The sequence below is a fragment of the Acanthisitta chloris genome, unplaced genomic scaffold (assembly GCF_000695815.1).
Source record: "Acanthisitta chloris isolate BGI_N310 unplaced genomic scaffold, ASM69581v1 scaffold39796, whole genome shotgun sequence".
NCBI classification, from domain to species: domain Eukaryota; kingdom Metazoa; phylum Chordata; class Aves; order Passeriformes; family Acanthisittidae; genus Acanthisitta; species Acanthisitta chloris.
The window spans coordinates 9,708-34,330 of record NW_008678317.1 but is presented as its reverse complement, the minus strand read 5'-3'; the positions used below and the strand labels follow the sequence as shown (position 1 = coordinate 34,330).

General features: G+C 38.0%; 1 protein-coding gene across 1 annotated transcript in view; it reads right to left on the bottom strand.

Moving 5' to 3' along the window:
• The window catches only part of ITGAV (integrin, alpha V), a gene marked incomplete at its 5' end in the record, with an annotated part of 40,736 nt that overhangs the window by 8,303 nt on the left and 7,810 nt on the right, over positions 1-24,623 (bottom strand). The window contains 20 exons of the mRNA XM_009076810.1: positions 95-174; positions 1,146-1,238; positions 2,388-2,535; positions 3,323-3,390; positions 4,088-4,225; positions 5,635-5,789; positions 6,804-6,862; positions 7,609-7,710; positions 8,330-8,375; positions 8,481-8,672; positions 10,766-10,968; positions 11,370-11,422; positions 11,882-11,938; positions 12,026-12,069; positions 12,231-12,275; positions 13,002-13,127; positions 14,672-14,717; positions 16,234-16,295; positions 17,736-17,850; positions 18,344-18,435. Coding sequence (XP_009075058.1) covers positions 95-174; positions 1,146-1,238; positions 2,388-2,535; positions 3,323-3,390; positions 4,088-4,225; positions 5,635-5,789; positions 6,804-6,862; positions 7,609-7,710; positions 8,330-8,375; positions 8,481-8,672; positions 10,766-10,968; positions 11,370-11,422; positions 11,882-11,938; positions 12,026-12,069; positions 12,231-12,275; positions 13,002-13,127; positions 14,672-14,717; positions 16,234-16,295; positions 17,736-17,850; positions 18,344-18,435 — 1,924 coding nt within the window. The remainder of the gene's footprint in view (positions 1-94; positions 175-1,145; positions 1,239-2,387; positions 2,536-3,322; positions 3,391-4,087; positions 4,226-5,634; positions 5,790-6,803; positions 6,863-7,608; positions 7,711-8,329; positions 8,376-8,480; positions 8,673-10,765; positions 10,969-11,369; positions 11,423-11,881; positions 11,939-12,025; positions 12,070-12,230; positions 12,276-13,001; positions 13,128-14,671; positions 14,718-16,233; positions 16,296-17,735; positions 17,851-18,343; positions 18,436-24,623) is intronic.

Here is a 24,623-nt window from a genome sequence, read left to right as displayed (position 1 = left end):
AGAGAATTAGTCCAGAGTGAAACTGTGTAATTCACAGTTGATTTGCTGCACATGTTTTCTGCCAGGTGAGGTACATACTCATAGATTTCCATACCTTCGGATTTGCAAGTCAAACTTCACTGAGGTATCCATCTCAGACTGCTGGTGCACACTGAAACGCAGGCCAGCTAATAGCTTCAGAAAAAAAATCATCATGGTTCAGTGGAAGCACAATAAAACACACAATAAAAGTTTCTTAATGCTCTTCTACAACAATAATAGTTCTTGAGACTTGTGGTCATGAGAGAGCACACACAGAGACCTGGCACATAAAATTTGTCCACTTCATCAAGACTGGAAATGTACTGCATTCTCTGGAGATTACAGCCAAGGCATAGAAAAGGAAGAATTACATCATGCTCCCCACCCTCGTTTCAGCCATTTTCACATGTAACTGAGCCTTCCTCTCTGTTACCAAAAGTACTGCAAAAGAACAGGGCACATTTGTTCTAAGTCAGTGATTGATAGTTGCTTCAACATCTGTGCAGTTCAACTTGATATACTTTGAAAGACTTTGGAAATAGCATTTATTAATCTATACAAAATGTCTCCTGGAAGAAAAACATCAACAAAGTGTTTATAATTCTGACTGATTTTCACTTTGTTTTCTCAGAACATAAGATTTATTATATGTCATATCATCATGAAATCTGCTAGATCCCACTAATAGTTTTTAATTCTTCCAATTTCAGCTACCTTTGGTGAAATTGTAGGGGTCTCAACTAGACAAAACTCTCAGTCTTCAGGAAAGAAGGCAGAAGAGAGATGAGCTAAGAAAAGGTGAGTTATGATCTTGCTCTTATATAATAAAATACACACATCAGATAAATATAAAGACAAATTCATGAGTGACCAGAGTTCATTACTTCTACTATTTAATGTAATGAGTTGCATCATACAAATCATGAACACCCCTTTCAGTCTTTAATTTAGCTGAATTGAAACCAACTACCCCTGTACTAACCGAACGTGGGCAGCCAAATGTCAGATAGATCTAATCTTAAATTCCTGTGAGTAAACATCCTGCCCAAACACTACTGTGATTAAGGAAAATGTTACCTGCCCTCCTGTTGGAGCTACCAGACAGCTGTTGGACCAAACCTTACCTTAGTTCCTTCTTTCATTGGATTTCCCAGGTCACAAACCACCATGCGAGTTTGATTCTCTGTTTTAAATGCACATGAGAGTCTTGCTAAAGCCTGCAATAAACCAGAAAGAAATGCTAAGGAATGCCATTCTTTACATGTGGACACCTGGATGAAAGTCTAAGCTCTAGATATACTGCATTAGTTGCAATATAATTTCTCAGCCCTAACACAGTCAAGCTCAAAAATTAAATAAAATCTGAGTATGAAAAGTCTCCATGGAGACAAATGATTTTGATACACAACAGATCTTTGTCCAAGGTTATAAAAAAAGAAATAATAATATAAAATAAATAAAAATATAAGAAATAAAAATATAAGAAATACTCTTATATTGGGTAGCAATGATGAATTTTGTGATCTTAAAGCATTTCTCCACATGCTTCTTTAAAACCAGTGTGAAGAAGTTCGGCAATGGGGAAAATTCTCCCTAAGAAAATAAAGATTGGCAGGCAGTTGGATTTCCAATCCAGAGACTGGAAGCCAAAATAACATGAATACTTACTTGCTAGTTTATACAAAAAGAGGTCTTAAGGGAGCTATCCGATTTTAAATAAAGCCACGTCACTAAGGTCTAGAGTAGCAGAGGTAAACTGGAGAATCAAACCAAAGCATGGTCCAACAGATAAGAAGGATGTGGTATCAAAGTTGGAATCCTTTGCTATAGGGGAAAATAGTTTTCCCTTTAAATCCTGCAGCTTTACAGATATATTGACTGATCATAGCTTATACCAAACAAAAACAAGGATGAACAAAATTTGCAAGTATATTAGTTATATATAGCTATAATAAGCTAGTTTGGACTATACCCATGTGTCTTCAAAGAAACAGAAGTTTCTCCCTACTTAAGTGGAAGGGAATAGTAATACCCAACATCACTTTTTGCCTCACAGCTGCCCAGCTCTTCACTCAGCACACAACGTGCTAAGTCTAAATCAAAATAAATCAACAAGGGCACCATACAAATAAAGACTTGTAGCAGAAAAACTCTGTGTCAAGCTCCATCACACAGATGATTCCCCTCTATAGCAAGCAGTAAGCTCTTAAACTGCAATCAGCCACTCAGGTGTTGCACAGCCTTGGGGCTTGGAAGAACCTGACCATATTTTCAGTGCTTTGCTTTAAGATTGAAGCATAGAAATCATCACAGACTTCCACAGCAGCACCTGAAATGTGACAAGTCAAAGACAGTTGGAATTTTACCTCATTGTTGCGAACAACACCAATGAAATCTGCTTGAGGTGGAACAACGACAAAGAGCTCTGCTTCATAGGCTCCTTCACCTTGGTTCTGAGCACTGACAATGAGTGTCAAAGGATTGTCATCACCAATATAGATCTGCTTCTGATCACTACAAAAAACAGCATAAATATGAGCTCCGCATTCATGCACTGGAGCGGTTGAATTTACAGAATCAAGAGACATTCTGAAATTGCACAAAGACATTAGAGAAGTCTACAGGCAGTGCCTATGGTTCAGGAGTATCAGGAGTGCTCTACATTGTTCAAAAAAACCCCATGTCTGTAATCACAAAAATGGAGCAAGTACTACATGCTGTTCTGTAAGAATCCTTTCTATAAAATTTACAACAAACCAGAAAACAACCAGCACCCTTTCGCCACAAGGAACAAAAAACTATGAACAGCTAAATCTCTGTGTACATTTGGAATTACACGTCCACTTTGCAGAGGTACAAGCACACATTTACAACAAAACTCAAGGGAAGGCCAACAGTTGTGGCTTTTTAATACATGTGACAACAGATCCCTAACCCTCCTGTTACTGAATAAAATCACATCTTCATATGCCTGTCTAGTATTAAATAGATCAGTGGTACAGTGACAGCCAACACATGTTCATTCTTGCTATGCATGTCCAGCTTAGCAAATAGACAAATAAATATGGTGTACTTATAGTGGGAGTGGGGGGTGTGCTCTCCCTGCATTATATTCTAAAGACTTTAGGCTGCAAATTGGGAAATGGGATTTCTTTAAAATATATAAGCATGAGTTTAGATTGTATACATTGGATACACTGATTTCAACACATCCCTTAAACAGAAGTATTACAAGCTCTTGAGTTTCAGAATTTAAGTGGGGAAATTCCTTTTCCTTGTTGCATTTTTCTCATGTATTTACCTTTCTACTGACACCTCCAGCTTTGGTTTGCAGATATTATCATCTCCACAATCCAGCAGAATGTGTGCCTATGCAAAAATCAAATGCATATTGTTGTAATAATTCCTGCATCAGTTCTAAAGTACATTTCCAATAACATTGTTTCACTACCACATTAAAAAAAAACTTCTAAATAGCTGGTTATGAGATATTTCCAGCTCATTAGTCTCAGAAGAGAACAAATGAGTGTTTATACATGGGGGACACTGTGCCTCATCCTGCCTCACTGCAATTCTAGGGCTAATGTCTAACACATCTTAACCATCTTTCCATGCTTTGAATAATCTGATAATACTGACTTGCATCTCCACTGTCCTCTTTACAAACAAGTGTAAAAATTTGTATAAAGGCCAAAACCAGAAAATCTATGTTTACTACCTTAAGAGAAGTATAGGGATAAACAATAATGTACATAGAGCAGCACAGTATGAGCAATGGATGAAACACTCCAAGCCTTCAAGATTAACACTTTCAGTACTGCCCAAACAACTTTTCTCCAGAAAACTGTTAATTAGTATGTATGAAAAGTCCAGTGCTAAAAGAAATTTGAAGAGATGGGAAAAAAAAGAAAAAGAGAAGACCAACATACAGTAACCATCAATATTACCATAATTCAAAGACTAAAGCCTAGGTATATATTTTGGTATCTTAATAAGATGAACTTAAGTTTTGAAAGCTGAAGATATGTTCTGAGTTCTCTCATCATAGGCTGTGTAAGCAGTATACCTGTCTGCTCATATTAGCAGGAGTGAACTGGTTGAGAATAGGGTGCAATCCTGTGGCATCTGCAGCTGTTCTGTAATCCAGACGATATTCCATAAAAATAGTAATGGGAGTTAGTTTGTCTCTAAATTCAGATTCATCCTGAGGAAACCAAACATTTAAATTACAATTAAAACATGTGAAGAAAACAACAACAATGTCCTTCAGAAGTCTCTACAGACAACAAAGAGCAGTACTGAGCAATTCTTCATGCTGCAGTAGGAATGAGGAGGCTAAAGCAACATTAAAACTCCTGAGCTCTTTTCAAACTAGAAAATCCCTTGTCAGGAAACCAGCACAATTTTAGCAGGTAACATGCCTGTTTTACCCATGGAAAACTGAAGCATACAGAATTATTAAGTCATAGAATCTTACAGTAAGGAGCCTGAGGGCTACACAATTCCACTCCTTCCAGTCAGGCAAAATTCCATATGCTTCTAAGATCCCTCAGAGTATCTTTGGACTCCAAAAATTATTACTTTGCACTTGGGAGTTGCTGACTTTGATATTGTTCATTTCAAATCATTCTGATGATCAAATGTTAACCCTGCTTTTCAGAGTACTTACAAACCATCTCTTAGCTTTATGTTAGCCCAGATTTGATCAGTGTGAACTCTGCTTTGTTCTGAGAGTAATGAAACTTACTGATCCTAGAACAGCTCATCTTACTTCAGAACAAATCTTCTATGGGCAGAAATCTATAGATTGCATATAGTTTTCAACTGGTTTTGCATCCCATTTAAGGTAATTTCATACATTTTATGTGTCATTACTTTCTTTATGAAAATGTCAGGTGGAAATGTGTTAAAGCTTTACTAACCCTGAGACCTGAGATGTCTAATTCCATACATATCCCACTCACAAGGTAAGTCAAAAAAAGGTAATACCTGTCCTCCATGAATCCTTAATGATTATTAGCATTTTTACTGGGTTTGGGGTTTTTTTTGAGAGGGAAGTAAGCATTGTTTATGTTTGATTTATAAGTACTCAGATAAATTTGAGCTGCATCTAACTTACATAGCTACAGTGCTCCTTCTACTGGTTTACCCCTTTTAATTGTGATAGCCTCTATGCACATTTGCAGGAACTAAGAAAAACTGAGAAAAATCCAAACTTCATATTTCAGCCTCCTCTGTCTCCTCTGTTATTTGCTGATCTTGGATTCTTAGTTGCAGTTCTGTATTTTCCTTTATATTTTTACCGCCAAAGTAGATGGATAACCTCTGGTTATTGACTTTCATGTTTCTTGGAAATTATAACTATAGTTCTGAACTGAATTTCCAATCCATTTAGGGACCAGGACCTTAGTCACAATCATATCCATTGCTCATCCTCTGACAGTAGTGATAATCCAGGACAGACATATGGTTTTAGTAATTTTAGGTCTATCTATAAGGCATAAAGTTTCTCTAGCATTTCTTTTTTTCTATTTTTTTAACACCTAACGCAAGAAACTTGTAAATAGACAACATACCAAAAATTATTTGCTTAAAACATAGATGGCTACTCACCCTCAAATAGGCATCAAGTTCTTCGCAGTTCATTTTGCCCCCCTTGGTAATAGTCATGTTCTTGGAGTGGCTAGGCTGTTTGCTGTGCAGAAAGAGAGCTCTCCTTATAGCTCCTTTCTGCTTAAGTTTGTCCAACAGCAGCTCCACTTGGAAATCTGTCCAATCCAAAGCATTTGAGTTAGGGATGTTTCATTCCATTAAACACAGTGTAGGTTCTCATCTGAAATGGAGCTGAATGCTGATTTTGGCTGCAATGAAAATCTAGAACTTGCCACTTTTAAAACTTCCAGTTCTTCCTATGTAAAATCTATTACTACATTAGTCCTCAAGCACTGTTGTCCTAAGTTGGAGTCTGTTTTTCCCTTACTATATGGAACCATATCAGAGCACTATACATTTATAATTTATAATTGCTATAGAACTGCAAGAATGAAACTTAGAACTTTTTCCCTCAGAAAACTTGAAAGCAATGTTGCATGTAACACTTGCATATTTAGTGCTAATCTCACTACTTCAAATATTTTATATGATAATGAAATTTAAAATACATAAGAGATATTTCCATGAGCCTTCCCAGATCACACCACTTCAACACAAGTCATACAGAAAATAAGGAAAAGCTTTTACAATCAGTAGACAAAACCCGATTGCAGCAGGCAGCATGCCACACGACCAAATCTCTTGAAGACAACTTAAAAATCTGTTTGAAGAAATCTATTCCTGACTCTGTCCTGAGGATCTGATGAAGAAAGTCAGTGATATCAACTAGAAGGTCATGATCTCAACAGAGATATGACAAGTCCCCTGTGGCGTGTCTGTATCTTTGAGGCCTAACAATGCACATATTTGAATATTCTTGTCTAAAACTCCCCTCAAGAGAGTTAATCTAAATTTTGTAAAATACAAAGGACTTTCCAAGACTAGTCCCACCAAGTGGTTAAATATATGCTTCAAGTCACAAATATGCTCAACCACCACTGACTTCTACACAATCACAGCCAAAAAAACCTGCTGAAGACAGTGGGATAGATGCATGTGGCTGCCCAAGTGACAGGAGTGTGCTGTGAAGGGCAGACAACTGTTTCAGTAACTAAACCCGACCGTGACCAGCGCTCATGTCTGCAAACAATATAAAAAAGCTTTAAAGTTTTTAAACAAGCAGAACTTACTGAGTGAATTCGGCAGCTTTCCTTTGCCATCTGCTTTTAAGCAGAACTTTACTTTGAAGCTGTTTTGGAGGAAAAGAAAATATTAATTTCACACACTTTTTCTCTCATTTCCTTCTGAAATTCTTCACTGTTTATTTTTGTCCAAAGGTATTCTCTGTTGAGATTCTTACTCACTTCCCAAACCTATTTTCTACTGCTGGGAGAGAAGCTATAACCTGTTAATAAGTAGACATTTGAAAGCAATGCAAAGCTTTGGAGTATTGATTCTTGTAGGAATAATCACCTGTGAAACTGAATGTTTATTCCTGTAACCAAATATGTCTAATTTATTTTTAAAGCTGAAAGCAATGGGCACACTGAGCTCAAAACCAAATTAGCACTAGAAAGGAGAAGTAGGTTTGGATAATAGTCCAGGAACAAGAAGCAAAACCAGTTTACAGAGCAGATCATTGTCCAAGTGCTTTCCATAAGCCCACCTAAAATGTAAATTAATGGGCAAAAGCACTGCAGAGGCTGTGTGATGTGCTACCATCTTGGGAAGATCTTGTTGTGCTCAACACATAACTGGCAGTCTCTGCATGTAGGATGCAATTTGGGAGAAAGGGAATGTTAGTCCTCTAGCTTCTGTCAAAGAGTTCTTATTTTGTATTGTCTTTCTTTAAGAAAAAAAATAAAATCTGTGTTTGATTGCGTTTTTTTTAAATAGCTGACTAGACTTTCTGAATCCTTTCAAACTTGGAAGCTTACAGAAATAAAACCCAAGAAAGTCTCTCCCCTCAAAGAAAAAAACAGAGCCCCTGCTTACCAAGAAACTTTTACATCTCCCAGTGAACAGGCTTTGTTTTCTGGGTTTAGAATGGTTGGATTAACTTCTAGGGCAGCATTTACTCTAATGACTGGTCTAGCCCTGCAAAGAAAACATACTCTTGAATAGCATTCAACATCACCTTAGACAATACCCTCCCCATCAAACTGTGAAATATACACAAACACACAATATTGAGTGAAACTGCAAGAAAAACAAGTAAGCACTGAGTAGATCAGGGAAAAACTGGAAACTTTTCTGTGCCTTTTTACTTCCTTCATAGTCAGAACATGGACAACTGTGTACAGAGGAAGTCCTGTCTACCTCTAGCACAGACAAATAAGATATTTTAAATACCTTAAAATATTTTCCCAAAACGAGCAAGTTTGGATGAGATGCAATGAGGATTGCAGTGTCAAAGCTTGCAGCACCCTGTACGTGTCAGAATCTAGAAAGCTGTCACTCAGAAAGCCTTGAAGACTGGTTATTTATATTTTCTCTTAACTATATATTATTGAGAAAGGTAAATTTTAGACAGCAGACTGTAGATTTACTCAGTGAAAATATACTCAGCAGTATAACCTTTTTTCACCTCCAGCATTTTGGAAGGTGGAGTGACAGAATTTCAGACTCCCCTGACCTCGCTTTCTTTGGCAGCTCAAGAACACCACTGAGATTTCATTCTGCTTGCACTGAGGTAGAAGCACACAGGGATACTTACCTGTATAGAACAGCTGTGTCAACACCAAAGGCTCCAACAATCAAGTCTAGGAAGAAAGTAGACACATTACAATTTATTTTTTAAAATATGCTGTTTGTCAGAGGTAGGGCTGTTCTGAAGTTATACTAAAGTAACGTTTAGAGCAAAGAACCTGGATATCCATTTTTATCCACATCTGTGGCTCCTTTCAGCGAGTACCCAAAACTGGGAGGCATAGTTCGAGCAGCCCACTGCCCTTCTAGAATCTGAGATGGCACTGCATTCAACCCACTGGCTCTTCCATTGTAGATATAGACAAGTCCTTTCTTGTCCTCTCCACCATAGGGTGCAGCAACTGCAATATCTGAAAACCAAAAGAAGAAAGGTCAACATCCCCAGATACAGACTAGGAGGATATATTTGTGCTGACATCAATCAATAATCTCTGGTATCACAGTGCAAGAGCAGAGAGGAATTGCAACCAGCCTTTAAAATGCTCATCAAGAAACTTGAGTTGCTTGTTAGGTTGTTTTGGATGCTATTTTATTTAGAAAGCAAACACGTTTAACAAGAAGACATGCCATAGACTTCTATGGGAGGAAGAGGGAAGGAAATAGTTCTGCAAATACTTCTGCACCTCAGTAACTGACTTGCAGCCAACACATATGGATTTGAGATGCTTTTAGGAGTATTGAAACACCCAGAATTAGTCACTGTTGGCATCAAATCACAAAACTAAGTGGGACTATCTGCCCATTTCACTAGCACTCTCATGTTCCTCCAAAGGGTGTGAATTTTAATACTTCTGGAGAATTTAAATCATCCTAAACCAACGGTAAGTATCAAATTCCAGTCTATCCCTATCACAGCTTTGCAATACGCTTTATGGAGAACTTCCAGTTAGTGCAATTATTCTACCTCTTAAAGCTTACTAAATTTGAGATTAGTCACTGACAATGAGTACTCTCAAATCTACTAAGCTTTAAGTGATAAACAAATAATAAACAAGGGCTATCTTTCAGGGCAGCTTTAGAAATGTACATATGACCTGAATACACTTCCATTGTCAGTTCAAAAACCAAACATGAAAACCTATACAGAATAATTACATTTTTGCTTCCTCTTTACTTAAATTTGAGAAAGTTTCATGAAAAGAATAAGGACTCAAACGTTTACTGTTTAGTATTTCTGACTCATATTTACAAACTTTATTAAAACAGTAAAAATTCCAACCTTGCACCATACTGTGATGGAAAGCTTTTTAATTAACACTCCCAAAATGAGGCAGAGCAACAAAGCAAAATAAACAGTCTAAGTAACAGCAAAGTAAATAAAAAGAGGCAGCTTTTGCTATGATTTTCTCATGTACAATGTATTTCAGACTCAAATATGATGAAATCTAAACATTGTTTTGGATAATCTCATCAAGTGACCAGATTTTTGGCTATCAGCTGCAACCTTTCCCATGTCTTCTGTAAATAGTTGCAGTGATATTAAATCTTCACACTGATTCTGCATATTATTTGCAACTAAAAATGTCCCTTCCAATATTCAAACCATTCTATGACTTCAGGATTCCATTAAAAATAAATTAGAGCTATGTGGAAATTTGAAATATTGGCCTGTCATAATTTCTGATCTTTCAGAAAATACTTAGCCTGTAAGCAGAATGGAAAAAATGAGCATTTTTGGTGGAACTCAAATTCCTACTACACTTTAAGCAACACCAGTGCATAACAAAGTGTTCTCCCTAGGATTCCTAGAAGTCTCTGTCCCAAAACTACGATTCTTGCCTGTCTCACTGCTCTTCATTCCTAAGTGAAAGTAACAAGAAGAGGACAATGAGTTTGAGAGTCCTCAGCTCCAGTTGTGTCAGACTCAGACTTCTCATCCAATTACTCACTCAAGATACTCAGCTCTTGGTACACCTGGCTGTAGTTATGGAATATTTTCACCAAACTCTTCCATTTTGAAATAATAGTTTAAAAAAATTAGCCTTTTCTCAGGAAAATCTCTTCTACCAGACCACTTTTAACCACCTCTCTGAATCAAAACCATCTTTTCAGTCATCCCTGTTTCTGGAAAGGAAAATTTGCTTTAAGTAAAGGAAACAGGAAAATCATATTGAAGATGTCCTAACAAGTCACAGTGGAGAGTCAGATGTTTCATCAAAGCTTCTACTGTAGTTATCACCTAGAAAGTAAGGAACTGCTCAGTGTAAGAGCTGAAGTAACCCATGCTGTAGTTTAAATGGTATAGTCTCTGCTCGATGCATCCATGTAACTCCTGTTAGCATTCTTGGGAGTAGCATACAAGCATCGAAAGGAGTCTAGACCTCAGTGTCCAACACTCAGTCAAGGCTACAATGCCAAGTGTGTGTGTGCAGAATCCACATTCAGTGCGCTGGCTAGGGCTCATCTACAAATGGGAAATACTGCTCAATAAACCATGTCCTACCATTGAAGCCATCCTGATCGAGATCCCCCAGAGGAGCAATGGCACTGCCGAACCTCGCAAAGATCTCAAAGCCATTGAGCTTTGTGATCTGAAACCCTCCAGAGGCTCGCTGAAGGCAAATGGAAACTTGGCCAACCTCCTGAAGTTTTCCATCAGACCCTCGATCCATGAAAAGAGGGGCTCCAATAAACAGATCTGTGTAACTGGACCAAAGAAGGAAAAGGTTCTTCAGTAGCAGCATTTTCTTTAACATCCCTTAGTAGGATTAACTCAGCGCTGAAGTCAAACTAAGATCCAAGTTAACTATCTTTTAACTGCAACTGAGGGAAAATACTTATTGACAAAGTAAGCACAAATACACCAGAATTGAATCCATTTAAAGCATGTGAATACACACGAGTGTATTTATGCAGATAAATACAAAACCAAATCGACAATAGTTAAAACAAATGCCTTGTGTTAGCAAGAGAATGTGTCATGCTGATATGTGTTAAACCAGTAATGAAGACAGAATCTAGACTGGGGGAAAGACTTATTAATAAAAGCTTCTTGTCTTTCTTTACAGAAACAAGTTAGGTGGCAGTGGGGAGAGGAGGGCACTTACTTGTCCCCATCGATATCTGTGGCAGCCACTGAATACCCAAAGTAGGCAGCCATCTGGAAAACACAATTCAAACCTTTAGAAAGACTTCATAAAATTTTGCTTTGGCAATTAAGTCAATAACCACAGAATATTATATTTTCTAGTACCCTAAGTACTGTCTCACCACCTGAATAGCCTCCCAGTCACCCACCACATGCAGTAAAGCATGATCATCTAGTCCCAGCTCCCTGCCCTGGGTAGGGACACCTCCCACCAGACCAGGTTGCTCAAGGTTTTATCCAACCTGGCTTTGAACACTGCCAGGGTTGGGGCATCCACAGCCTCCCTGGACAGCCTGTGCCAGTGTCTCACCACCCTCACAGGAAAAAAACTTCCTAATATCTAAACTAAATTTTCCCTCTTTCAATCTATCCTCATTACTCCTTGTCCTATCATGACAGTTCCTAAAAAAGAGTCCCTCTGCAGCTTCCTTGTTGGCCCTTCAGATACTGGAAGGTTGCTATGAGACATACCTGCTCTCCAGTGAAATTGTACATGGAAGTCATGTTCTTCCCATTGTAAATAGACACCTGCATGTGAAGAAATACACATTACAGCACACCAGCAATATTCAACTTTTTTATTTATTGTTAAGTTTAATGTTTCAAATATCCTACCATGCCCAGAGTTCTTGCAGCCCTTGGGACTCCTGATACAAAGTCTGAAACAAAGCAAGACACAGATAACATTCAGGTCCCAATTTTGCTTGAATAGAACAGCTCATTCCTACCGCTTGATGCATTTTCCTGTGTACTGTACAATTGATTTGACAGATCTGCCCAGCCTATCAACAGGATTTTTTTACTGAAGCAAGGGTCTTACCTTCTATGCCATCACCATTGAAGTCTCCAACAGCCACTGAATAACCTGAACAGACAAAATGAAACTTTAAAAACCTTATTAAACCTTTCATCTCTCTTTATGCTCTTCATAGGTCACTACGGACAGTCCTCTCACTTCATCTTAAAATGAAAAGGAATAAATATTGCCTCGAAGCAGCTTAGACTATGAACAGCTCCATGAGTAGACTGTACTTCATCAACATCCAGGAATTTGAGATCAGAACAGGAAAATGTTAAAAATTTCAACCTGGGATTGTCCTGGTCTACCCTTGCTTTTACCTGACTCTGGCTAGACATATATGAAAGCTAAATGATGATTTCTTACTCCTCTAAGGGCCTCTCTTCATCATTATTCTTCCCAAAGTTCTTGGACATTTTTATTTTGCTTTGGTACATTACTTAGAAACAGCTGCTTCTCCAAAAAGAAAAAAGTTATGTGACTAATTTCTCACATAAAACACATACTTTGGCCATTTCCATATTTGGCCTGAATCACAGAGCAAAAAAGTCATGGAAATATTTCCATTTATATATATTTTATACATAATGTAATTATATAAATTTTTTTAATCAAGCATATGATAAAATAACTAAGCTTCCATCATACATAAATTACTGCTTTTTCAGTTATGTCACTCTTGAGTTATCTGTCAAATGCTGAATTAATAGTAGTGTGATTTAGACTTGTACATGAACAGCAGAAGGGAAGTTTCTGGGTACAGGTAGGTTTCCTTCCTTTCACACTACTCACCCAAGTAGCTGTCATCAAAGGCAGCACTGGCAGGGCTGGTTGCTAACTGGTCATCATACTTTGTACTGTAGATTTTGGAGTCGTATTTAGCCACAATCTCTGTCACTCGATCAGAAATAAGCTGGCCTAAAGAGAAAGAAAACAGCTTAAAACCACAAAAACAACGTGTGAACTCTTTCAGTAAGCAAAAGGCCTCATTTACACAATGCTGCCTTCTAAAGTAACTACTCTCCCATGACACCAACCAGAAAATAGCCAACTGCAGCAGTGCTAGAATGGATATAAGCGAAAACTTGGATCTTACCTCAGCAGAAAATGTGTGCACATATTGAATTAAAGGCACACAAAGAGTTCTCGCTGAAAATAGAAGCTGCTCCTACATACTAGGCAGGACTTAAACGGGAGTGCTCAGTTAGCATATGCTTATGGTAATGCAGAACTGAGCCATCTCTCTTTGCCTAAATGCCGTAACACAAGAGCTTATTTTGGCAGATGACAAGCCAATGAGCTGAGCACAAGAGAGCTGAGCACACTGTGTTACCAGGCTCTCCATTCTTCACTAGCCACTAGGTGGTGACTTCACTACATTCTTTTCTTTCCGTTTAAATTAATGCTTGAATCACCAAAAAATGTTCAGAGTAACATTTACTCCACATACACATTCACACATATGAAGCATAGGGAAAACTACTCCTCCAGCATCTTAGAATGTGGAATAAAAATCTAGGGTGAAAAATCCGGTTTTCAAAAATATACTATTGTCTTCTATTTAGAGCAAAGATTTTTCTTTGGTAGTAGTAGAAAAGAATAAGGCTGTTTTGGCAGATGAGGTGCCAGTTTTGCCAAAAATGAATACAGGAACATAATCTATATGATATTGTAGCCGCAGTTTAGCTTCAATCATTCCATTTTGTTCAGAATTTAAAACAAAGGACTGGAACAAGCCTCCTGTGCTGCTGCCTCTACATGTAGGCTGGTGTGATACAGAAAATCTATTAATATATGTTAGCATTTACATTAAATACAGACAGCAGAGTCTGGCAGCTGTGTCCTGATGATAGCAGCACCATCTTTTGAACAGAGACCCATAACTAGATGCTGCATGACCCTGCAAATACTGACCAAATCCCACATGAGCAAAATATACAGGTAACACTCGGTGCAAACAGCACAGGTAAAGGTAAAAGGTGCTCTATGGCACAAATTGATCAATACAAATGCAAAGCATCTTTGCTGTCAGAGGAAAATAATGAAGTTCTCATTGGAGGGGAGATTTCTCATTGAAAATATACAATTTTTGTGTGTGTCAGAAATCACAAAACATGGACATTTTGAAAGAACAAGAAAAGTATCCTAAAGGAAACATCCTGCTGATGGAAACAAACCCCACATGCCTGGGCAAATCCCTTTAAAACAATTGTGGAGTTATTTAAGAGACAAAAGACATAGAGTTATTTAAAAGACATCTATACAATCATTACTTCAGCTTTAATCTGTGGTTGCCTTGATTATTCTGGAGATATTCTAAGGATGAAGAAGCTTATTTCTGTTAGTTTTCTTACTGACAATAACTTTGACAGTGGTTGGAAGAGTGTGGATAAAATGACTAAGAGGATAAAGAGAAAAATCATAGATGTCAACTTCTCTGTGATTTAAATGACATGTCTCACCTTGCCAGTAAAAACTTCCAGGTCCTCCAAGCAGTACCCTGTCTCCCTTGGAGGGGAAGGGGAAAAAAAAAAAGAAAAATTAAAACCACATTAACCATATCTATAGCCAAAAGAACATGCTCTATGTTCATAGGAAGCAATCCCATACATGTACATCACTGTAGCTTCACTGACTCGCCCACATTTTATTTTTTGAAGGAGTGATTAATGACAAGTGCACCTTGTAAAATGCTAAGATGACAAACAATTTGCCTTCAGTGACTTGCAGCCCTATTTCACCCATTTAAAATTCTAAACAGAATTCTGCTTTTATATTAACACACCCTTCTTCCCACATAAAACTAAGGCAAAAGGAATACCATCAGGAGAAAACTTTAAGATTGCTGCATGGCAATCACGTTTTTAGGTCAGCACACAAAACAAGTTTTTATCTTCTGCCTTTGTCACTTTGTGTAACTTAGCATTAGAAAAGTTTAATTCAGAAAAACTGTGATGTAATTCCCCCACTCCATACTCTATGGAACAACTGCAATTTGCAAACCATTTTATGAAACTTGAATCACATGAGCTACCCCAGTGTTGGGAATGTGTTCTGTAAGTATTGAACTAGGCCATGGGCTTTGCTGCATAGTTAAGCCACTTATTCAGGTTTTAATCCTAAAAACTCCCATGTTCACCACTCAGAAAAATCTAGGTCAGAGATACCTTATACCCAGGCCTGCCCACTCAGCTGAAGGTTTTGGATTAGAGCCCAAGGGTGGTTTTAACAGGGACTAGGGTTGGCACAGTAAGCCCAAATGGTGTGTGCAAAACAACTCAAACACTTACAGTCCTATCCTGCACTTCATAGTCTCCTCTGGAGGAAAAACAAGAGTGACCTTGGGCAAAGAGTGAAGGGATATGACCTAATCATAAGATATGAAGAACCCAAAAATTGTCACATTGCAAACAGGACTTGCATGGTCTTAATACATCCTGGCTATGCTAAACAATTTCACTGTACAATATAATAACCCAGATCTGTGCACAGTTTTGTTGTGCTTGGATTTAAAAAGTAATTGTGAGTTTGAAAAAAAACCAAAACAAAACCAAACAACAAAAGTGTACTTCTGTTAGGTGATAAGAAAACCAAATCTAATTCACAAGAACACTGTTTACTAGTTCCCTAAGTTATTATTCCTCAAGAAGTAACACTCACTATGCCCTTCAAAGCACATGTCTCAAAAATCCTGACTACTACAGCTGATTTCACTTGAGGAATAGCTGCACCAGAGGTGTATGAGAGGAAGCTGGAAAAGCAGATTATCTATTATTTGCTCAGGACATGATTCCTACAAGAGGTGAAAATGTGCTGCTGTGAAGATGTGGGGAGAAACAGGATTATAAAAGCTGTTTGAGTGAAGTGACTTTTGTTTTATTTACAAATGTTTGGTTGTGGGTTTTCCCTCCCAGTAATGGTACTGACATGCAGTTTTGTAATAGCTGTGCTTGGTCTGTATTGGTGCTGTTTCTTAACCTGAAGGTCTCTGCTGACCTGTAGGAACTGAGAAAGAATCACATACCTTCGTAAAGTCAATACTAAATCCACCTTGACAAAATCCCTGTCCATCTGCATCAATAGTTGCTACCAAAAAAAATGGATAGAAAAGAAAGAGGAGAAAAATAAAGTATTAGTACTAGATCAGATGATTCTGTGGATACTTTTCAATGCATCTTCCTAAGGAAACGTGCACTCCTGAACTTGAAATTTGGACTACTTTTTCTCCTAATCAGTATTTTCTCTTTATCAACATCTCACAACCAAATGCTGTAACAACTTTAGATCTGTCCTAACATACATATAACAAAAACACGTTAACATGTGTCCTAGCCTACCACAGTTGAAGTAAACAGCAACTCTATATTCCTTTGCAGTTAATCTTCAAAGGTTTGGGGTGAAAATACTTGAAATTTATAAATAATTTATCTGGAAAATAGGAAATAAATTTTTCTTTTGGTATGGAATTAACATTGGAATTGGCTTAAAACAAAGAGAGCATTACCTGGCTGAAAAAATACAAATATACTGAGACTCATGTCAGCAAGAATTGTCATGGCTGAGTTAAATAATGCTTATTTAACTTCTTGTTATGTTGGATTTTATTCCTGCTATTCACAAATGATTTTTAGCAAATAAAAAGAAAATTCTAGCTTCAACATTTAACTTTCAGACCTCTATATTGTCAAACAGGTTATAAGCTGAATAACAAACTCTGAATAATCTATCAACCCAACTAGAGGATATGGATGCAAAGCATTTGCAGATAAGGCTGAAAATAAGACTCAAACATTGAATAAATAAAATAAGACTGAAAATGTTCAACAGTTAATATAATTAAAACAATGCATCACCACATGTGTTTGTGTACATGGAAATCAGAACATATTTGTGCAAAACCTTGTCCTCTAAAACGAGCTTTTGCTTTAAAGTTCTTTAATATCAGTAATCAAGCTTCATAAAATTCTAGAGTTGGTCTTCAAAAAAGCACCTGCTACATAATTTTGCTTCAGTGAATACTACAGAATTGGTCCCTTCAAGAACTGAAGTACTTGATTTCAACGATACTTGGATTTAAGATGTCCTCTGGCCTGCAGTAGAGGAAGCAAGGTCTGCATCCAGACCATCAGCTGGAGCAGAGTTCAGATGTCTGGATCTAGCTTAGGTTTTGTTCTAATTGCCGGGAAAGTCCTGCTACATAATTTTGCTTCAGTGAATACTACAGAATTGGTCCCTTCAAGAACTGAAGTACTTGATTTCAACGATACTTGGATTTAAGATGTCCTCTGGCCTGCAGTAGAGGAAGCAAGGTCTGCATCCAGACCATCAGCTGGAGCAGAGTTCAGATGTCTGGATCTAGCTTAGGTTTTGTTCTAATTGCCGGGAAAGTATCTAGCTTAGGTTTTGTTCTAATTGCCATACATGGAAGGGAGAAATACCTGTATAACATCCTGTTTCAAAATGTGCACAAAACATAACACAAGAGAAAACCGAAACAGAAAAGCAGCAAAAGTGGTCTATACTTACTTGACCTGCAGGGAGCATATTCCACAAATTTTGATCCAGCAAGCAGGTAACAAGTTCCTACAGGCTCTCTCTCTTGTTTCGTTTCAGTTCTCCAGTGGTACAGTGGGGCACAGGCCTAAGGAGGAACACACAGCAGTGAGGAAACAAACTCTTCTTCAAAATGTTGGGGGCTACAGAATAATACACTGTAATTACAATTTCCTACAGAAAAGCAACAACAACAAAAATTGGCAGATGTACTTTGTGTTATTAGAGGAGATTTATACTATCAGCACTGGGGCAGGAGTATCACCAGTTTGTGTCTTGTAAATAGTTTTATATCAAAAATGTTGGAAAAATATTTTAAGGCAGCATCAAGAGGACATCAAGAGTTTTTAACACATTCTAATTTCATCAAACTAATTCTACCACTTTCCTTAAAACCAGACAAACATGCTACAACCTGTGTTTATGAAGGGTTAAGGAAAGGCTAGCCAAGTAATTCTGAAACAGACAAGTCATGCTGATTAGTGGGATTTAGTTTAAAATCTAAGTTACTTGGATCTGTTCACCTTTTTTCCACTACAATATCTCTGTACTGAGGCATTTGAAGAACATCACAAACCTACCAGAATCTTATCATCTTGGGATCTCACAGAGGCTCCAAACCACTGATGAGACTTAAATTCCAGAGGATCATCAGGAGCAAAATCTCTATTACCTACAAAGAAAATAATAAAGAAGCATAATTTCACAGTAAAGTGTGAAAGGAAAAAAAACCTAAGTCATTGGTTTTGACACATACAGAGAAAAGCATAAACCAGTAACACTGGAGGATATTACCCTTCCATGGAAACAGACTTGAAAAAGGATTTACTATTCCTTTTTTAGATCCTGAGCCAAATGCAGCTATTTTTATATAGAAAGCATTAGTAAAATGCTGATTTGTTGCTAGAGCACAAAGTTTATGTTTGACAGCCACGCAGCAAATACCTCATACTTGACATATTCAACTTTCAAGCCTATCACAGGACTGCTCAAGAAGAAGTGCCAAAGCCCAGTTAGGATTAATGTTTCTAGAAGAAATATTGCCTCAATTAAATCATATGAGCTTTGCCTTTGGCTAGAATCAAGACCAAGATTCTTCTTCCATTCTCCCAAGTGATAACATCTCTATTCTGAATGTCACTGCACTGCGCAAAGCACAGTAACTTGCATGCCTAAAACTACAAGGAAAGTGAAAGGTATTCAGTAACAAAAAAGTTTCCATTCAGAGAATAAGTTAAAGAAGGGATAATTTGCACTGGTGTCTGGATGTTAACTGCTCCCTGATGATGACTGGTAGAAACAATGGGTGGTATTGCTGCAAGTATGAATGTTAAAAGTCACAGAATCATTTAGTGTTTCTGGTGTACCTTCATTGGAGAAACGATGGAAACTTTGCCAACATAATGAGGAAATAGATGTAACACTCTGAGAAACTTATCTTTTTTAAAAGTCACCTAAATCACTGGTTTATGGAGCCTAAAGCTATAGGAGTCAATGAGGTCAACAGCAATACATCACTTCCAGACTGCCAGGGGATCCCCAAACCCAACCCTGCTATGAATCAGAGACCTGTGACCACTTAAATCAAAACTTCCTTGCTCGGTTTACACCTTGTAAAGAATGTTTTGTCTCCAGGGATTATGTTACTTCCTTTAGAAAACTCCCATGAAAAAGACAAAATAGATTCTAATCTGCCAGAACAAGCCAAAACAAGCAATCATCTGGACTATTTTGCTCTCAGATTAGAACCAGGTAGAAATGCCAGGCACATTGCAACGCAGAGAACTAGTGTGGGTTTTTCCAATTTCATCAAAGGTAATTAGAAAACACTTCCTTCTGTCACCCCCCCCTCCGTTGTCTTATTGGACTGGTACTAAAGACATGGAGGCCCTGATGATTAGCACATCTGCACAGATTTATGTACATTTGAACATTTATACTGTCATCATTGCACAGACAGAAACGTAATTTGGAGACCTGCATGTTACCTTCTCAAAGTACAGAAAACCAAAACCAGATGAAGATGTTTTCCAAAGAGGGAATTGCCTTTAGCACACACAAAAATTCCAGTCTTATCATCATTTTTTCACTTCCTTGCCTTTAAATTCAAAAAACCCACCTAAGGACAGTTTTGCTCAAAGCTTCAGATGAAGCTACCACCAAAAGGGGCAGCAGTTTCCATTTGCTTCTGTCCACACGTTCATTCCTACTTCCAGTCTCTGTCTTGGCAATACTACCTGCTTCTCATACAGTCACAGCATGAGCCACCTGAGAATGAACCCTACTGAAAAAGCATTCAGCTGGATGAGAGTCCAACCCAGCTGGCTGCATGGGGAGGGAAGTAGTGCTAACCTGCTGGGGAGAAGACAGGAACACACAGCTGGGAACTATGTCCTTTTTGGCAGCATCAGGGACTTAAAAGTGGTTAATTCATCTTGTAACCACACCCAAGGTTGCACAGCCTAGACAGATTTGGCTTCTGCCTGTGACTTGTCCAGCTACTCCTGAATACAAACAAATCTCTCAGCTTTACTGGCCAAGCAAAGCTTTAAGCAATATAAAAGTTGGGAATAGTTACAGTGTGTCATTTTACACCCTTGTCTACTGCTGGATACTTATACACCACCATATATCTATGACAAAAATGAAAGCTGGTATAGCAGTTCTGTAGTGTAAAGCACAATCCTATTGTCCTATAAAAGGTACTATAAAAGTGTATAGGAAGCAAACTTCCCATTTAAGTTTAAAACAACAGACAGTAAGTAGAAGGAAAGGTTATTGCAATAGCAGGTAAGCAGCCATTTGGCACTATCAGCAATCTGATTCTGTCACAGCTGGTAAGGAAATCAGGTCCTTCAAGTTTCAGCTGAACACATCAGCTGAGACAGTATGAAGCAATAATAAAAAGAAAAAGAAAAAAACAGAAGACAGTACTGGTGCCATCTACCCATAATCTTTGCTGCCTACACTGGGGAGAACCAGCATGTACTGCCAAAACAGCCCCTCTCTGCCTTTTCCCTGTGCATTCTTGAGCTGCAAGGAAGGATCAATGTCTGAGACAGCAGCTGTAAAAACTTCTCTCTCCCTTAATGTTTAGGGGACAAAAATACTTTTCTACAGTACTGAAAAAGCCCTGATTCAGCTCTAAACAGAGAATACTAGAAACTCCAGGCTCTGAGGCATAGTCAGAAGTCGGCATATGAAAAACCCAAATGTCCAAATCAGAAAGCAAACGAACACTACCGCAAAGTTTATTATGTGCCAAATGTAGCTTATGTTTCAAAAGTCATGACTTCAGAAGCCAGCATCATAATTCTGGATGGCCTAAGTAATAAATTAGGAATTCTTATGCTCACAAAACCCCACAGTAAAATGTGTTCCATTAGGCAATTTGGCTAAAGAGATTTTATTTATTTATAGCACATTACTATTGTATTTTGCAAACATCTTAGTCAAATTGTCTAATCTCAGTGCTGATGCACATGCAACAAGGTTAAGCATTGCCTTACATTGAGTTTATGCTGTATTCAAAGCTTCTTTAGGTTGTGTAAAGCTAAGTGGGAGGGTCTTAGGGAGAGGAGGGGCTTGATGTTCAGCTTGAAACTGGCTATAACACTGGAAAATGCATTAGGACTTTAAAACCAGATCAAATAGAAAGTATGTACATAGGAAACACTGACACACTGAAACACTGACAGATGTCTCAGATTAAAAAATGCAAACATTAAATACAGGCGAAATCTGATGTTAACTCTCTATTGAAGAAGAAAAGTAACCTTTATTTATCTATGCTCTTTCAAAACTCTTCCCAGGAAAACACAATGTAAATAGATTCTAAGCCTTTCCCTCGGGTCCAGAAGAGAAATTTTGTGAGGAAATCTGAAAAACACCCAGTCATCAAAAATTCCCTTGCTATGAGTGAGAAACCATTTGGGTTTCTCTTCCTGACTGGGAAAAACAAACATAAAACCACTTAAATGTGACCCTCACAGAAGCAAACCACAAGTAAATAAGGTGGCTTAGCTATACTGTGAAGTAGGTGTGTCATGGGAAGGTACAGGACTGACCTCAGCATTCTGTGTTTTAGTATAAGGAGCCTGACTTATTATTTTTATCATGGTGTAGTTTTTAGTGGTAGTTATAAAAAAAAACAAAAACCTTCCTTCACCCCCTTAAAAAACAGCACCTACCTTAAATGAAGCAAACTATAATACAAGTAGGATTTAAACATTCACAGATTTATAAATCCAGACATGTACATCCAGATGTATAGTATTCAGCCTTACAACTCTAAGGGTTCTTACAGTCATGGCTGGTTTTCTTGATTTCCAAACTCTTGCAGAGTATGTTAACAATACCTTAGCCAAGTCTTTACACCAGTGATGTATATTTTAATCATAGAATTGCAGAATAGGACCTTAAAGATCATCTAGTTCCAACCCCCCTCCCATGGCCAGGGACACCTTCCACTAGACCCAGGTGCTCAGAGCTCCCTCTAGCCTGGCCTTGAAAAGGCCTTTAAAAAGGCATTCAAACAACTATAACAAGGCCAGACAAAGTATATTTTAACTAGATTTGTTCAAGAAAATGTTCAGGCTTTATACAATGCTATGTGTCAGACTAAAATGCAACTGCTACAGGGACTTCTACTTGATGGTTCATTAATTCCAGGGTTATGTCACTTGACCATAGAGTATTATTTTCTATCTGTAAAGGCAGCTTATGCCATGGTTTTTCCTTTGCTCCTTCTGATTATAGCAGGCATGACATTATGACTTTACATTACTCTTTCCTTAGGGGAAAAAGGGTTGACATGGCAAGTAAACAGGTGGGGTAGATGGGTTGTCAAGGCAGGAGCATAATTTCTTTCCAAAAAAATTGGTGTGTTGTTGCTGCTGGACCGATGGAGCATTGTCACTTTAGTGTGTTACACAGGATTTTAATTTATAAATCAAAATTAATATGGAGAGATGCTGGGTAGAAATTACAGAACAAGGAAAAAATGGTTTTAGCCATCTTCCAAATATAATACAAAGTTCTTTCAGTTCTGGATTTCTTTTGGCTATCAGCTTTGGATAGTTGGCACCTTCTTCCAAAATAAATGTTATCAATTACAGGAACAATGGAGTTACTACAAAATGACTGGCGATGAGTAAGTGGGTGGAGTTGTAACTTGCAGCCTGCCTGGTTTTGTGGTAATCAGCAAACTAAGACATTTGCCCCCAATCTTCAGTGCAGGACTTAACTGAGCTAATCATGACTCAAGAGGCACTTAATTGACAAAACCTGGTTCCGTGTAATCTTACTATGAATACTTAAGAAGTTGTAAAACGTAAACAGTCACCCAATTCACAGAATTCCCATTAAAATAAACCTCTTTGTAACTAAGTCAAATTCAAAGCAAATGAAGCTACATCTTCCAGGTATAAGGAAACTCTGCAGCTAACCAAAAGAAAGACCAAGTTATAAAATAGCCAAGAGCTCTGTTTGCATCATAGGAGAACTTTATGTGCTACAAAGTATCTTCCATCTATCTTCCATCCAAAACCTCCTCCATTTCCACGCAGCAGGAGCAAGTGAGTACAAGCTTATCTTTCCTTGAAACTCCTCATGCTTCAAGGCAGCTGATGGTTTAGCAACCTTGGTTTAGCCACAGTGTTTTGTTAAATGACACAGGGAAACAGGAATACAGACCTTCCCACTACTTCCCTTCCCTCTTCTGAAGTATGAATCCTGCGTTTTTTCCCCGGGCGGTGCTGGAAAAAAAGCATCTTTTGCCTTGCCTAATATAAGTAAAACACTTTTTTTTCCAACTAGTCATACTATTGGGATCCAGCCACACACAGACAGAGCCAACAGGAGGCTACCTAATCCCAAAAGCATGAGCATTTCTCCAGTGTCAGGCGTAACAACATGCAGAAGAGGTTTTACATGTTCTGCCGCCCTCTTTTGTATGTAGAGCAGCACCAGAGCCCAACGCAGATTTTGGTTATCCAGCACAAGGATAACAACCAGACTTCAATGGGACTCAAGTAGCAAGACTTGATTTAGCAAGACAAAAATCACTACAGATGAATGAATGGTCTTCACAAGATTTATGGCTTTATTGTTGACTCAATCGATAGCCTTTGAGATTGAAATCCCAAACAGACTGAACGCTAACACCAATAAAACAATCAGCTAAAAATAAAACAGCATTTTGTTAAAGCAAGCCATTTTCACACAATATCAACCACTTCTTTATTCCATAAGTGGAAATGATGGAGTTAGGGACAACTGACTCAATAGCACAAATGATCAAAACTTCCAAAAGGCAAATGTGGCACCCACTCCAAGATCAGCAGATCTTATGGTGCACAATGCTACAGCTCAAAGCTGCCCAAGGCAGTTAAAATACCCACTTCAAACTAAATAGGTCACAGATAGATCCAGCCATGCTAAACTAGTGGTTTAGGCTTCCAAACAAAGCCTCCTATTGTCTAGAATCACTCACTCGGGCATAGAAAAACAGCAAACGTAGAAACATAAGGAGGAATTAGGAGAGTTCTTTATAAGTATTTTCCTTTTCAAAAGCCTCCTTCTCCTCTTTTAGCACAGATCAAAATAACCAGTCTTCAAAGAATTTTATCTAAAAGCATTTAATAATGAGCCATTTCTCTAGAATTACTCTGTTGCAGCAAAACACATGGGAAGGGGAAAGAGGAGGGACAGTGCAACAGTCAACATGGTAAAACTTCAGCCAGCCAGAGGCCACACTATTCCAGAGCAACAAAAAAACACCACACAGCTGAAAACACCTGAGATGGTCTCAATTGCTTGAATTCAACAGTTTCTATAAGTGTCCCCAGTCTTGAACTTTGA